Source organism: Diadema antillarum, unplaced genomic scaffold, assembly GCF_040938485.1.
Source record: "Diadema antillarum isolate AM-2024a unplaced genomic scaffold, OU_Dant_1.0 scf00000078, whole genome shotgun sequence".
Classification (NCBI taxonomy): domain Eukaryota; kingdom Metazoa; phylum Echinodermata; class Echinoidea; order Diadematoida; family Diadematidae; genus Diadema; species Diadema antillarum.
The window spans coordinates 10,160-25,346 of NW_027270967.1; the positions used below are offsets into that span (position 1 = coordinate 10,160).

The following is a 15,187-nucleotide window of genomic DNA, read 5'->3' on the forward strand; positions in this document are numbered from 1 at the left end:
TAAATGTAAGTGCAAGTGTGATGATGGCTTGTCCATCAGTTATCAATTAAACAGTGACGTCTTCCGTGGTCTAAATATACCATGTTGTGCGAAATCCATAATTGCCTTGAAAAAACACGCAGCTGACATTTAGGCTCCCACTTCCGCCCTCCCCCCTCTGGATTCACACCTAATTAGAATTTCAGGGATACATTTGTACCCTTTGCGATTCTCTCTTTACGGAAGATCAGAATGTGGCAAGTCTTCAAGGACATGGCTTATTAAAAGAGATAGATTGGAATAGCGGCTTTAGAGATCTGGAATTTGAACGGTGTGGGATGTGATAAGGTCATTGTGGAGTTTGTGTTCATCCATGGTTTGTGTACAGATCCCCTGAATGTGGCATGAAGCGTAGGAAATCTCATAAACCACATTTATTCGTTTTGGTACCATATGTATATTTTCATTCATACTTTCACTATTTATGGAGTGTATCATGAGATAGAGTAAAACTATTCTCTCTCATTTGAGCCATTTCTTGTTAACCCATTGGAAGACAAGTCCCGAGTACACTTGTATACTCATGCAGGTGTCTATGGGAAATGTGTGTAGTAGCAATATCGGCCCCTCCTCAACGGGTTTATATAGTCATTTGTTTCAGGTACAGAATGTTCTTTCAGAAAGCCTTACATTTGCAAACTTTTTACCCAATTCTTAGACTTGACAATGCAGTTTAAAGGATTAAAGTCATTACTTCTCACGCAAATTGGCAAAGTTTAATTTGGATCATTATTACCTCACTGAATTGACTTGTACATGCGTGGGGAAGCAGTCCTGTTGACATGCAGATCTAACAACTATGTGCCAATCAGGTGCCATTGGAATCTTGCATTATGGGCTTATCATGGCTGTGCCCAACAATTCAATTGTGGAACTTTTGTTCCGTAGTCATACATCAGTTTTATGAGTCCAATATTATTAGTTCAGTTAAATCAATTAGATTGTTAGAAGTACATTAATTTTGAGAGTGAATTTCAAAATGAAAAACTGCTCCTGTAAAATGATTTGAGGAGCTGCAAGATGCCAGCAACTGAAGAGGGATAAACACATTGTATTTACTTTACACCTCATCAGCTCGGTTCAGAGAGATTCCTGACCCGCCACCGCAGCGGCAAGTCAGCGGAGATCACAGGTTCAAGTTGATGTTTGTTGAGGCAGCGCTGGCCAAATAATAGCCCCATTGTCAAGTGGGCGTGTCAATGGGAACACAATATCTCACCCAGCATTTTCATTTTCATCACCTCTCCACAGCTCTACCGACTGGCGGTGGCTAACTGCGAGCAGTACACCAGCTGTGGAGAATGCATCGGTGTGGGCGGGGCACAGGATGGTGACCCATACTGTGGCTGGTGCACGCTGCAGGCTAGGTAAGTTTCTTCTCATTGAAAAAAAAAAAATCCTAACAATTTTGAACACAAACATACATACTGTTAAAATTTGTGTCTATGAAAATGCATTAGTTCTGTTGGGATTCCCATTACCATCATCACGTTTATCTTTCTGTGCATTTCATTTACTTTGTGTATGATTGTTCTCCTCTCTTGACAGGGCATTTATGTCTTTCCTTGTATTTTACCATAATGAATGAAAAAGCCTGTCCACAGGCAAAACATTTTGCAAAACATGTATGCCTACACACACACACACACACACACACACACACACACACAGAAATATATACACACAAATACATTTTATGTATGTTGGCATGTGTATGTACACTTTATGGAGGTCATCAACATGGAGTGAAATTTACACTACTTGTTCATAAACCATATTTATACATCATAATTTATACCATAGTTCAACTTGTGGTGAGGAACAAATGGATTTCATTTAGATTCAGTATTCATTTATGTCTCTGATCTCTCTCTCTTATTTAAAGGGATCGTATAGTTTAGGTTGAGACTTAACTTCAGGTTTTCACAGGTTTTTATCATTTTTTGGTGAGATAGTGAGAAACCTCTTATGAAATATGAAAGAGCATGCAATTCCAAGAGGGATTCAATGTTTATTTGATGAAAATTGGTTTTGAAATGGCCGAGATATAAAAAACAGAGCGATCCTAGTAAAGTGTGGAGCCTAGTAAAGTGTGGAGCCGGAACGCGATTTTATCAAATAAACTTTGAATTCCTCTTAAAATGGTATGCTCTGTACTATTTCATAAGTGTTTTCCTAGTATCTCGCAAAAAAAGTTAAAGCCCAATTTTCATCTCCACCAATACTGTACCGTCCCTTTAAATAGAGAACCAATTTTAACAAAAAGGGAAGAAACATTGACAATATAATGTTTGGCAGCTAGTATACAAATTTATCTGACCTGGATGATTTGATGAAATACAGTCCTTATGCATCTTTATCGTGGCAGTTTGTAGACCGTATTTCTTCCTCATTTGATTTATAGAATTAACACAAAGGTTACTCACACATAGTGTGTGGCACATATTTCTTCTGAAGTTTTTAGATTGAAATATACTGCATATATATGGTAGCCCTCATTAAAGTAGCTAATTGAGCTATAGTCAATGAGGAGTGCGAGGTGTTTTTTTTTTCTCCTTTATTTCCAGGCCAAGTAGTGATAGTGAAGGAAACATGATACAGCATCATATAGACTAGTCATTAGCCTCATATCCCTGGACTGTTAATCAAACTCCCATCATGAAATTTGTACAGAATGAGTCAGCAGTTTAATTCTCGCCACAAACTTTATTTTCTCTGCCCAAGAAGCGGCTCCGTTGCTTACAAACGAGCCTGTTTGTACCTTTTAATCATCTCATCGTCTTATTTTTTCATGAGTATATGATGTTGGGTATTAGGGAGAGACAGTGACTCATCTTCATGTTGTTACTTTCATCCGAACGAAATATGTGTTAAATATCTCATGAGATTGGTGTTGGATGAGAAGCGAGAGGGAAAGAATGGGCCACTTTCCATATTTTCTTGCGTCATAACTGGGCAGAAATAGTAGCAAATTGGAGTGCAATGTTCGCACAGATGTTTGAAAGTTTAAACATGCGAGATGGACCGAACGTGCCATGTTTGCATGAAAGGAGGACTTTATAGTTCATGGAGTCTTGGATCATGAAGACCCGCCAAGGCAAGAGGAGATTGTTTCGTTGACAAGAGCTTGGAAGTTTGGATATTACAGCCAGCACATTCAAAATGCAGGTTATCACACCTTCACTATCTGTATCAATTGGGCATTCACCATGGATGTCACGTTCACGCATCTGTATCTCGGGCCGAGCGAAAGACCTGTGGTGTGTTTCTCTGGGCAGGTCAGCCTGGTTTAATTGGCATTTGTGTAAGCAAACAGATGTTTCAAACAGCGATCAGTGCGGCCTGTTTATGTCTGCGAGTCACGCCAACATTAACAATCAAATCACAGGCCTGCTGTCACACAAATACAGACAAGAACCTCCCCAGATACACGACAGAGGTAGAAAGTATCGTTTTGATTCCAGGCACATGTACAGTGCCTGCCTGAAATGTGTCCTCCGATGAATGTTGCCCCAGGTACTGAAATACATAAAAGCACCTTGGCACAGTTCAAATGGGGCCAAGGAGAAGCAGGGCTATTTGCAAAGAAAAGAAGGCCAAGTTTAAGGCCAGTAGATAGGATATTTTGAAGTTTCATTTAATCTTACTTGCCCTCCTTTAATTTCCTGAACAAACTATACCAGTCAGCTAGCTAAGCGTGAAGATAAGTTCATCCTAATTCTGTTGTTGTTGTTGTTGTTGTTGTTGTTGTTTTGGTCATGTATACGTGATAGTTAACATTTTATCGAGGTAAAGTTGGTTGACATTAAAGCTGAAAAGCACTGAAAATATATGTACATATTAAGAATGTAGCATTTGTTCAAAACTTGATGGCTTATAAATCTCAATGACCTCATATCTGAATTTTTAAGTCAAAGATTTTTTGAATAATGGAAACAAAGTGTTTTTTTTTAAAAGAATGTTACTCTCACACTTTTGATCAACCTGGTGTGAATAAATAGTGTGAATGCACCTAAACTCCCAAGCCAAATTTCTTTAATTTAATTACTCTAATTTAATTTTTTGACTGATATGAAACAAATTACATCTTTTAAAGAATGCGGAGTCTGGAGAATTCAAAATTTCCACATCAGGAAATCAATGTGTGGAAAATTTATTGAACTTATATGATGTTTTGCTTCAGGTAGATAGAATAAATTCTAATTTAATATAGATATTCTTTTTAAACTCCTAACTACAAACTAATCATAATTGCAACAGAAAGGATGATCATCTCGACTCTTTTTCTACTAGACCACTTTAAATACTGCCAAAAGACAAACAAACAAACAGATCCTTTTTTTTATAGTGTATAATATAGTCTTAAAGTTTGATGCTCCAGATATATGATAATGACCAATGACTTTGTTGTCATGGTTGTGATTTTTTTCAGGTGTTATTGTGGTTTACCAAAGCTGTACATCCTCAAAAGGGCTTTTTACACTTGCAAATTTTTGCTTAGTCCCGTACCAACGGTGGGGCTAAGGGGGGGCCTTAGCCCCACCGTTGGTACGGGACTATCCTTAGCCCACTTTCTGTTTACACTTGTTTTTGCCAAAGTGGGCTAGCCCCACCGATAGTCCGGTACTCTCTGGCCCTGCAAAATAGCAGGGTTAGCACCGCAATTGCGGTGCCAAGCAAGTGAGTGTAAACAGAACGAAAAAATAATCCTGGGCTAAGCGACGGAGACGAAGTCCGACCCCCACTGACCAATCAGAATCGAGGTAGTCAAGTGCTGCCGGTGCGTGCGTGTACGTGTACAGTGCACAGCGTAATCATGAATATTCATGTGGTTTGGAAAGTCCGGGGCTAAGAAATACGAGTGTAAAAAGGTCAGATTTCTCCTTAGCCCCGGACAAAGAATAGTACGGGACTAATTGGCGAGTGTAAAAAGCTGAAAAAATTGGTACGGGACTAACGATAGTCCTGGGTCAGAGAAAGTTCGGGGTTAAGAAACACAAGTTTAAAAAGGGCTTTTCTGTGTACACTCGTTTTTGCCAAAGTGGGCTAGCCCCACCGATAGTCCCGTACTATCTGGCCCTGCAAAATAGCAGGGTTAGCACCGCAATTGCGGTGCCAAGCAAACGAGTGTAAACAGAACGAAAAAATAATCTGGGGCTAAGCGACGGAAACGAAGTCCGACCACCACTGACCAATCAGAAACGAGATAATCAAGTGCTGCCGGTGCGTGCGTGTACGTGTACAGTTGCACAGCGTAATCATGAATATGCATGTGGTTTGGAAAGTACCGGACTAAGAAATACGAGTGTAAAAAGGTCAATTTTCTCCTTAGCCCCGGACAAGAGCTTAGTACGGGACTTATTGGCGAGTTTAAAAAGCTGAAAAAATTGGTACGGGACTAACGATAGTCCTGGGTCAGAGAAAGTACGGGGTTAAGAAACACAAGTGTAAAAAGGGCTAGAGTATACTCGGTTTGTAGATGCTCATGATAATTGGACAGGCAACCATCTTCTTCCAGGAAAGAGTATACAGAATGATCCATCAGGCAGAGCCAAGACAGATGCTCCAACTGAACTGCTGCCTAAATATTTTCCCCTTGTCAGTGCCCTCCATGAATGTGAAGAATATTTATTCACTCCTCTTTGATTCATTATGGCTGTTAAAGTCGTTCGAAAAGTCACTCGCCATCAGTGCGATGGACGCTCAGATCCAATCACGGCATTCCAGGTCAATGTCTCACGCTGTCTATCTGACGGCTGGCTTGGGCGCGCACTTGGGGTGCGTTTATCGGTAACTCACTTCTGGCGTAGAATTAATGTTCAAAAAAAAAAAAAAAACTCTCAGGGAGATTTAGACAGGTGATAAATGCAAAGCTGTTTTGATCATGGGGTTAGAAATGCCTTTCTGAAATGCTAAAAAAAGTGCAATCTCGAAGGTGTTTGAGCCAGAAATGTGTTTCCATGGAGATGATCCAAACACAAAGTAATTTTGAAATGCGTTATAGCTCAGACCTACCTACGCCAACAACACAATCTCTGCTCCTCATGTAAACTGTGCAATGCAGCTGCGCAGTGACAAGGCCTTCCTCTCGACTCGCTATAGAGATGTGATAAATGTAACAAATCGACAAACGCAATCCGAAAGGCCTTTGTATTAATTGCATTTTGATCGTGGGTATTGAGACATGTTTTAAAATGGGAAAGATGACAAACTCAGCCTTTGATAGACCAGACCAGACTGTGACAGATGACAGAGAAAAAGAGAAAGACAGAAGCAAGTACTAAAAAAAAAAAATACATTAAAAATGGAGAAATTGAGGAATGAATTATTTACATCATAATTATATGTAGGAGGACAGATGTACAAATGAAATAGCAGAGAAACAGATCAAGAGGAATAGACAAACAGAGAAATATATTATACAGGAAAGAGATTTATTGTAGGATATTATATGAATAGATGAATATGTTGATGAATTAGAAAAGCAGGTAGGTAGATGAACGGATATACATAATACTCACCAGGTCAAGGGAGAAGAAGATGAATGGGTCGGGAGAGGAAAAGTCAAGAGATGCCAGGGAGAGAATGCGAGAAGACAGACAGTAATTGAGCCAGGCGGACAAACATGCTCAGACAGAAGTTGACAGGAAGGGAGAAAGCTAATTACCTCTGAACTTGCCCTCGAGAGGCTCTTGTAAGTACAAGTACAGATTGCCAATCAGCTCAAGACAGAGACAAGAAAGGGACTTTGGGTATTTTCTTTTTCTTCGAGAAGACAGCTCTCCGGAATGAGGGAGGGAGAAGTCTTGGTATTCTTTCTAAATAGAGCTCTATAGCTATTGGATTGGCACTCCAGCCTCTTCCTTTCACCTTACTCCCCCGCTCCAAAGTGTTAAATTTCTCTGGTGTTACCGTGAAGCACCACCCAAGGTTATGATGTTGGCGGAGATCTCAGGATGCTCTCTCCCTCTCTTTACCAGGACATTTTCTCTCCCTCCTGTCCCACCCACCCCCTCCCCTCTCCCCCTCTCTCCCAATCCCACTTTCTCTCAATGGGTTTCAGACTTATTCAAGAACTGCTGTGTTATCATGTTTCCAAAAATGCATGTCTGCATTAAAAAAAGACTTAAGTATTGTGGAGTGGACCAAACATGTTTTTGAGATACAACCATTTTCCGCTCCAGTCATGCCTAGAATTTGAAAAACTCTTGTCTCGCATTACAGTATCTTGAAGGGTTGAACATGATATGAGAAATGTGTTTCAAAAGACATGTGATTTGAATTTGTCCATAGATTTGCATAGATACTCATTTGGTGTGAAATATTCAAGTCTCTAGATACATCTTTGAAACCAGTCCTTTTTTTAAGTCTGAAAGCCCTCTTTCTGTGCCACACTCTCTGTCTCCACCTTGCATCCATACCTCTAAATTAGTCTCTAAACACATCTTTGAAACCAATTCTTAACTAAGTCTGAAAGCCCTCTTTCTCTCCCACACCTGTCTGTCTCCACCTTGCATCCATATCTCTCACCTCCAGCCTCTTTGCCGCTTACAACTTGTTCACTCAAGATTGAGTTTGCCCTCTCCAAGGTCCCCCCCATGTATTCCTAGTTTTCAAATTTCAGTTGAGATGCTCATATCTTGTGTGAGAGACCTTTTACGTGATTTTGAAGCAAATGAGAACGTGGCTGTACAATATTTCTCTCATTTTTTTTTTTTCATGAAGATGGATTCCAGAAACTCTTTTGAGCTCTGGGTGCAGTTTTGTCATCTTTCTTTTCCAACCTGATCCTGATCATACCTTTGCAAAGTAGGATTCCTTTGGTGTAATACTCATTTGAGGAAGAAAGAGCCACAAACCGAGATGTGCGACCAGATTGCGTTTCAAGAACTGGATGCTGTGATAGCACATTTGATCCAGTTTTTGATGCGGGGTGGATGTAGGTCGGATGTGGACAATGGCGGCGCGCAAACCATTTGTCAAGCAGTAATTGGGGGTGTGGGTATCGATACTGCTAGGGCCTTTTGACCCTGTTTCCTTCCACACCGGCTCGACTCGAGAGTTGTCGGGTAAGCCACAGCCAAACACGGCTTTGATGAGTCTGCTACACGTGTATCTGCCAACCCGAGCCCCCGCAGTCCCCGAAAATTGCAGATCTGTGGCGGGTATCGATTACACCTTTTTTCCCCTCTGCGAGTGAAATCCAGTGGCCAGTTGTCGCAACTTGAAAGGGAAACCAGCCGGGTGAAGAGCTGTTGATCACAGAGCAGTCTCGCGTGTCGCTCTGTCAACTCCTTTTCACATTTAGAAATTCTCAACAGTGCTGGCTGAGTAGTGTTTCCACTTAGTGCCACGAAGGCAAGTGCTCTCCAGTTGACAAGTATGTAACATCTGCTCAGTGTGTCGCTCTCAAGTTCAATTGTCAGCATGCGCTTTCGTCTGTTACAGGTAGCACTTTCTCTCCCAAATTAGTCGTCGGAGAGCGAGGATGGAGGGGAACCAAAGGAGGATATTTGATGAAAAGAAATCTCCTTAAAGCAGACGTATCAAGCCCAATCCTGATGAAAGCTTTTCAAGGCAAAGGGACTGGAGTGCCCTTTGCTCACAACTTATCGCAGACCCGCACATGATTGCCTTCAGTCTCGTCTTGCTCTCCTGAGACAGTTCCATCTTTTTTATTTGAAGTTGCTCAAAAAAAAAGGGGGAAAATGTCTATTTTTGTACTTCGAAAATCAGAAATTATACTGGATGCAGCCCATGTTCAAAAGCTGCTTCCATCTTATGACATTTGATAAAGTGTCCTCCAGTATTTCAGATGATCTCTCAGCCTTCAGTATATAGGCAACCCCAAGATATCATCGATACAAAATAGAAAGGTGCTCTATTAAATGCTTAAGAACACTTCATGTCACCAACCGGTCAATTAAAATGATGTGAAAAAGGTGAGGACAGGACTGGAACGACAATGTGATAATTCTGTAATGGTACTTAATGATTTCGAAGCACTGGCAATCCCATGTAAATTAACATGGACGAACAGTGTCCAACATACTCAGTGACACCCACTTCTGAATTGCATATCTTAACCCGTTGAGGACAAGTTCCGATTATAGGCCTACACGGGCAAGTGTCCATGGGAAATGCATGTTATTGCAAAATCAGCCCGTCCTCATCGGGTTAACATTCACATTGGATAGTATTGCCATGGTTCCAGGAATGTAGGAGCATGCTTGCACACAAAGTGGGCACTGCCTGTACAACTAGAGTGGTTCTGTGCCAGCTGCTTTAAATCAATATCTATAGAATCATGTATATTGTTAAAAAGTGAAGGAAAGCATGCAAGCTTATTCTTCTTCATCTTAGTCTGATTTTAAATTTTGTTCATATGATATGCAGTCCAAAGATGCTCTGTTAGAGAAATAGAGAGAGAGAGAGATGTAGCCCTCAGAAAGGTTGAGATGAAGCCCTGTCAATGATCCAGTCTTCTTTTTGCCACGGGTGCCTGTAAAACAGTGTTTCTGGACCTTTTGAGTGGATGAGAGTGTCGGGGCACTGCATGAGATCGACATAGCCATAACTTCCACTGCTCTTGGGTGACCCGGTAGCGTGCATTTTATGAGCCTTGCAAGCAATAAATTTTTTTTTCGTGTGAGGCCAGAAATCTGGGGATGGAGTATCTTTTCTTTCTTTTTTGTAGCGGTTGTTTTACAGGGAAAAGAGATTGCCCTTGGTAGGTAAAGATGCAATCTGCGTGCCATGCTGTTTTGGATGAGCCCAGTGGTTTGCTGACTTATTAATGTCTTCATGTTCTGTTGTCAGTGCAGTGTGTTGATGTAAGTCCAACTTGGATGTGTACAGAGAGCTATCACAGGTAGGGCTATTTGATTATAAGGACAAAGGTGAATCTAATGCTTCATGTAATGACAGACATCAGTCACAAAGAGAAATGTATCCCTGTTACCATGGTAACTGGCAGCAGGTGAAACTCTCGTAGAGGGAAAAAAAACAGAGAAAATGAAACAACTTTGATAGCTAAACTATTTAAAAAAACCTGCATTCATTCCCCACCTCTGAGAATGTGCCGTGTACTTTGTGACGGTGCGATTTATTATTACGTTTGTAACAGGTGCACGGAGTACACGGAGTGCGCCAACCCGGATCAGGCGGGTCACTGGCTGGCCTACAATACTGCAGAGTGCATCGGTATCAATCATCTCAAGCCGGACAGCCTCCCCATAGGATCGTCTCCTCAGCATCTACCGGTAGGTGGCAAATATTTTTTTCCTCCCCCCCCCTCCTCCTCCTCCTCCTCATCTCTTGCTCCCACAGGCATCAAATGCCTGTGGATGGGTGGGCATACTCTATTATTAGCGCGAGTAGTGAATGAACGCAGAAGATACCAGGTTCATTCACATCCATGATCTATATTCATCTCTCTCAGCTATTGACATTCAGTGCATCTACTCTTCATAGATGCTGTGCTTTATAAACATAGCCTCAGTTCAGCTGGGTCTTTACATTTTTTCTTCTTTTTTCTTTCGTGGATGGACGATAACCCAAGTGATTGGTGATTGGTCTGTTGTTGAGAGTGAGTGTAGTGTTATCTGCTACATTAATAATTTTTTTTTTCATTTTTTCCATTGAAAAATGAAAAATAGAAAGTGAATATATGATAGGATTTTTTTTTGACAACACCTCAGTGTTTTACATGTATGTACAATGGACTCCCATTATGACAAAGTCCTCAGGACCAGCAGTTCTCTTTGTTATATCAAAATTTCATTATAACCGAACAAATAAACAATATAAAAAATAGAGCAGGTAATGTTGTGGCCTGAATTTTTGCTTTGTTGTAACAGGAATTTCGTTATAAATGTGTCCGTTATAACGAGTGTGTGCGGTAATCCCCACCATCACCATACAGTGAAGACAAAGTGAAAATTGGAAAGACCAACAAACATACAAGCATACCGTGCATTTTCAGCTGTTGGCAAATCAACATTTGCATGAAATTCCCCCCCTTGTGTCTGCTGATTGCAAATCTCTGATTGCGCCAAGTCTGAGATTCATATCATCCTCCGAAATGTAATGACTGCGCCGACCGAACCAACTGGAAATGATGATGGGCCACGAAATGAAAGAGATATTTTTCATCAGTGGTGGGGAACGCGAGAGGGGGGAAAAACGTGAATGGTTGAGGCGGGAAGTAATTGAGGAGTTCGAAGAGGAAGTTTGATACCCTCCGGTTATCTCTAGGGAAACCAGTTTCTCGAGATCTGCTAGTCTCGATTGCGGTCAGTTCTTTGTGTTTTTCGATGTCACCAGAGAACTCTCGGAAGACCGTTTTGCGTAATTGATTGAAAAACAAAGAATTAAAGTTTGAAATCCTCAGATGTTTGCATTTTGTGAAATATTTCAAAATTTGTCAAGAATATCTCGAGACTTCAAATGGAAATGTCGAGAAATGGCGAGCATCGTTTATTGATCTGCCAAATCAACGCCTGAGACTGGGCATGAGACCAAGCTACCCCAGAGAAATGTGCATGAAGGATTGATGAAACAAAGAATTTATGAGGAGAAAAAAAGTCCATCCTCAATCTTTTTAACAATTTTCCACAGTGTGGAACCCTACCAAAGTTCCCCTCAGGAACCTAATATCCAAATTGAAATTAATGTGGCATCTCCTCTTATCCTCTCCCCATGGCCCTACCCCCAACTTCTCCCAAAATTTTAGCAGAAAGTGCCAGTTACACTGGGCATAATATTACTTGCAGCATAGCCTTTTCAGTTGCAAACGGAGAGCGATTAATTAATGCACTTTTTTGTAATGATTAGTACACAGGGCAGACCAATATTAATTTGTAGAAACAGCAACAATGGATAGGTAGTATTGCACAGAGTACCACCAACTGTGATTTCATACATTACTTCTCACATGCTTACAAATTTAGCCTCACTAAATGCATTTTTAAAATCTGAGACTACTCGGTTCCCAATAGCTTCTGATTTTGAATTGCATGCCGAGTTTGCAATTCAAATAAGAATGCCCACCCATTTTTAAGAGTGGAATAAGAGTTATTTTTGTTATCAAATCTAGTGTTGGGAACATGCCTAATCTATAAAAAGGAAAAAATACTCTGTGATGGAAGGCTATTTCCACACAAGAGTTATCAATTTGTAGGTCTTGTTGCAGAAATAGATTTTGTTTGTCGCTGTTCCCACATGGCAAAAAAAATCATCCAGCCGCAAGCGATGTACTTTCAATCTCTGAACTGCGCATGCCTAACTAGTGACCAGTGTGTGACCCTATGCACCCTGTCTTGCACACCTTGTGTGAAGAGTTGAATCATAGGATTAAAAACTCTATTTTTTTTCTCTTGCCATCATTTTATCATTGTGTAACCGTTGTGATTCTGGAATTTGGGATGATTTTCTGTACTGGCACATTTGTTGTATGGTGCAGGCAGAAGTAGAAATTTAGGTGATCAAATTTATGTATTTATCTATTGAAAAATTCCTTGTTTTGAGTCGTGTAAAACTGCATCCAGAGTCAAACTGGGATTACTTTTCATTTGACATTATTTTAATTTGCAACCATAAGAACACATTCAATCTGTCAGTTTTGTATTCAGAGAAGTAAGTGGAAACTTAGAAATGAGTTTAATTGAAAAGTAGTTTATTGATATAAAAATGAAAGGAATTTGGGTTGAGAGAGAGTCCAATTGCAGAGGAGTTTTGTTTTGCTTTGTTTTTGTTTTTTTTTGCTTTTACTCTCTGTGAGAGATTGTATGCTCGTTCGCAGTGATACAGATCAAGCATACGATCTCATTCAAGGAGAGTAACCAAAAAGCGAGAGAAGCAAAAGGGGGAAAACATCTTTTGTTCAAGTTCATGTATTTCTGAGACAAAATATTAAAAAAAAATGGAGTAAAAAGAAGAAGAAATCAGGGAAGATTTATTGAACACAGACTTGCTGCATGAAATTCATGTCTGAAACTGTCCTGCAGCAAATATATATTGCACAATGTTCCCTTTGAACATAGATAAAAGATATGCGTCCCTTGAAGATGTTTTTTCCCTTTTTTAACAGCAAACAAGATGCATATTGCATCAATATTATTTCACTTCCCATGGGACCACTGGGCGAAACATAATGCTTAAGTTTGTCTTGTCATTTTTTTCTTTTTGATGCTCGTTTTCGCAGTAGCGGTATAAATTCCGACAAGTGCTGCTCTGAGCATCCATAGTCGTGATACATTATTTGTTTATGATTTATGACAATAGATGCCAAACTTGCCGTATCAAGTGATGTATTCAATCACATCGTAAATCAAATGGATCGGAATGCTTTTTATAGGGCATTTTATTCGCCTTGTCTGTTTTTTCCCCTGCTGATATTCCCAAGAGGAAATAAAAATGAAGAAATATTCTCTTGCTACACTTCACGATGAAGATTGGTATAAAACCCAAAGATGTTATGGAGAGAAAAAGAGAGAGAGGGAAAGGGAGAGAGAGAGGGAGAAAAATATAAGTGAGCAAATGAGAGAAATGTAGGTATATAAACAGTTTGATCTCTCTTATCCGGGCCCCCCTTTATCCGGATCTCTCTATTATGCAGATGTGATCTCGCCATGATTTTTGTCCAATCTAATAAAAAGTATCTAAATAATTTTTGGGGAAAGGGGGATTTCAAACCAAAACCAACTTCGAAGGCAAACTCACATGAATTCCAGATTGTATTTTGACAAGAAAATTGGTTTCATTTTGGTAAAAATAAGCCCACCTATAATTTTGCGCTGAATTCAAAGAGAGAGTTTCTGTTCATGCTACCAGGCTGCAATAGGTTACATGTAGCTCCTGTACCATTGGGCAGGCAGCTGCTTGTATTAAACATTAAGTCTCCCATATCCGGTCAACTCCCTTACCCAGATCGATGAGCCCCGGTCCCAACATGTCCAGATAAGAGAGGTCAGACCGTATGTATGAAGTAGAGAGGGATAGACAATGCAGAATATATGAGAATTATTAGGGGAAGCTATGTGTGTATATATACAAATGAAAATTCTCCATAGGTGAGAGAGAAAGAGGATTATCATTTTTTTTCTCTTTTGCCTATGCAGGCATTTATTTCAATGTAAAATTTTTTTCCAGAAAATTAAATGTTAAAATCTTTCTTCCAAAACATATTCAAATGTCTATACGTAAGAAGCCAATAGTGGATGAAAATTATATACTTTTGTTTTTCTGCAGTTTTCAAACATCTTATCAGTGTTTAAACAACTTTTTAGTTTTGCAAAAAAAAAACCCAAACAAACAAACAAACAAATAACCAACCAACCAATATACCATAAATACGTGTTCCTTTTGTCTTATCCTGTTTATAGGAAGGAGGATAATTGATAGGCATATCGGGCCTGGGCATATGAACGTGGGTGGAGAGATAGAAATATAGCGAGGAAGATATTTGAAGTTGCTTCATGATTACATAAAAATAAACAAAACCAGGTCAATGTGACACTTGGAGAAAGAGAAAAAGAGAGAGAATATTTGAGAAAGAGTGAAAAGAACCTATTAGGCACCTGTGGATGACAGCTATGGTCATGCATTTTATATGGCATTTGCAGTCTGCTATGCCGTGTCCCAGGCCACTCCAAGTGTAGTCTGCTATATCAATATTCAGCAAGAGAAGTCAATGCTCTACATCTAGTGGTGTGAGGTGGACCCAGCCATGCAGTGCCCTTGTGGAATAACAATTGTTGGGAAGTTCATGAATACAGGATGAAAAATTCATGACATATTTCCAGCGAGTGTGCGAGGCACACGCCTTTTTGTCGGCAGGACGCAATTTGTGTTCATCTCGGGCATTTTTGCCTCCGTGATCCATTTCTCCATGCAATTTTATCTGGCAGATTCTTCTGTTCACAGGGAAAGTTATCTTATTCCGTTTTTGAATAGGCTCATAAGGAAAGAAACAAATAACATTCAAGAGATATATTATCCTGTTGAGGATGGACTGATTTTGCTACAACATGCATTTCCTTTATACACTTGCCCGAATATACTTGGGACTCATCCTCAATGGGTTGATATTTTACCACAAAAATGTTGGATGTAATATATTCAGTGTCACTGTACACGATGTGTTTGG

General features: G+C 40.0%; 1 protein-coding gene across 1 annotated transcript in view; it reads left to right on the forward strand.

Moving 5' to 3' along the window:
• Nucleotides 1–1,290: 1,290 nt before the first annotated feature.
• Nucleotides 1,291–15,187, forward strand: part of LOC139717617 (plexin-A2-like) — a gene marked incomplete at its 5' end in the record, with an annotated part of 115,159 nt that continues 101,262 nt past the window's right edge. Inside the window, 2 exons of the mRNA XM_071629124.1 lie at nt 1,291–1,406; nt 10,166–10,301. Of these exons, the coding sequence (XP_071485225.1) occupies nt 1,291–1,406; nt 10,166–10,301 (252 nt within the window). The remainder of the gene's footprint in view (nt 1,407–10,165; nt 10,302–15,187) is intronic.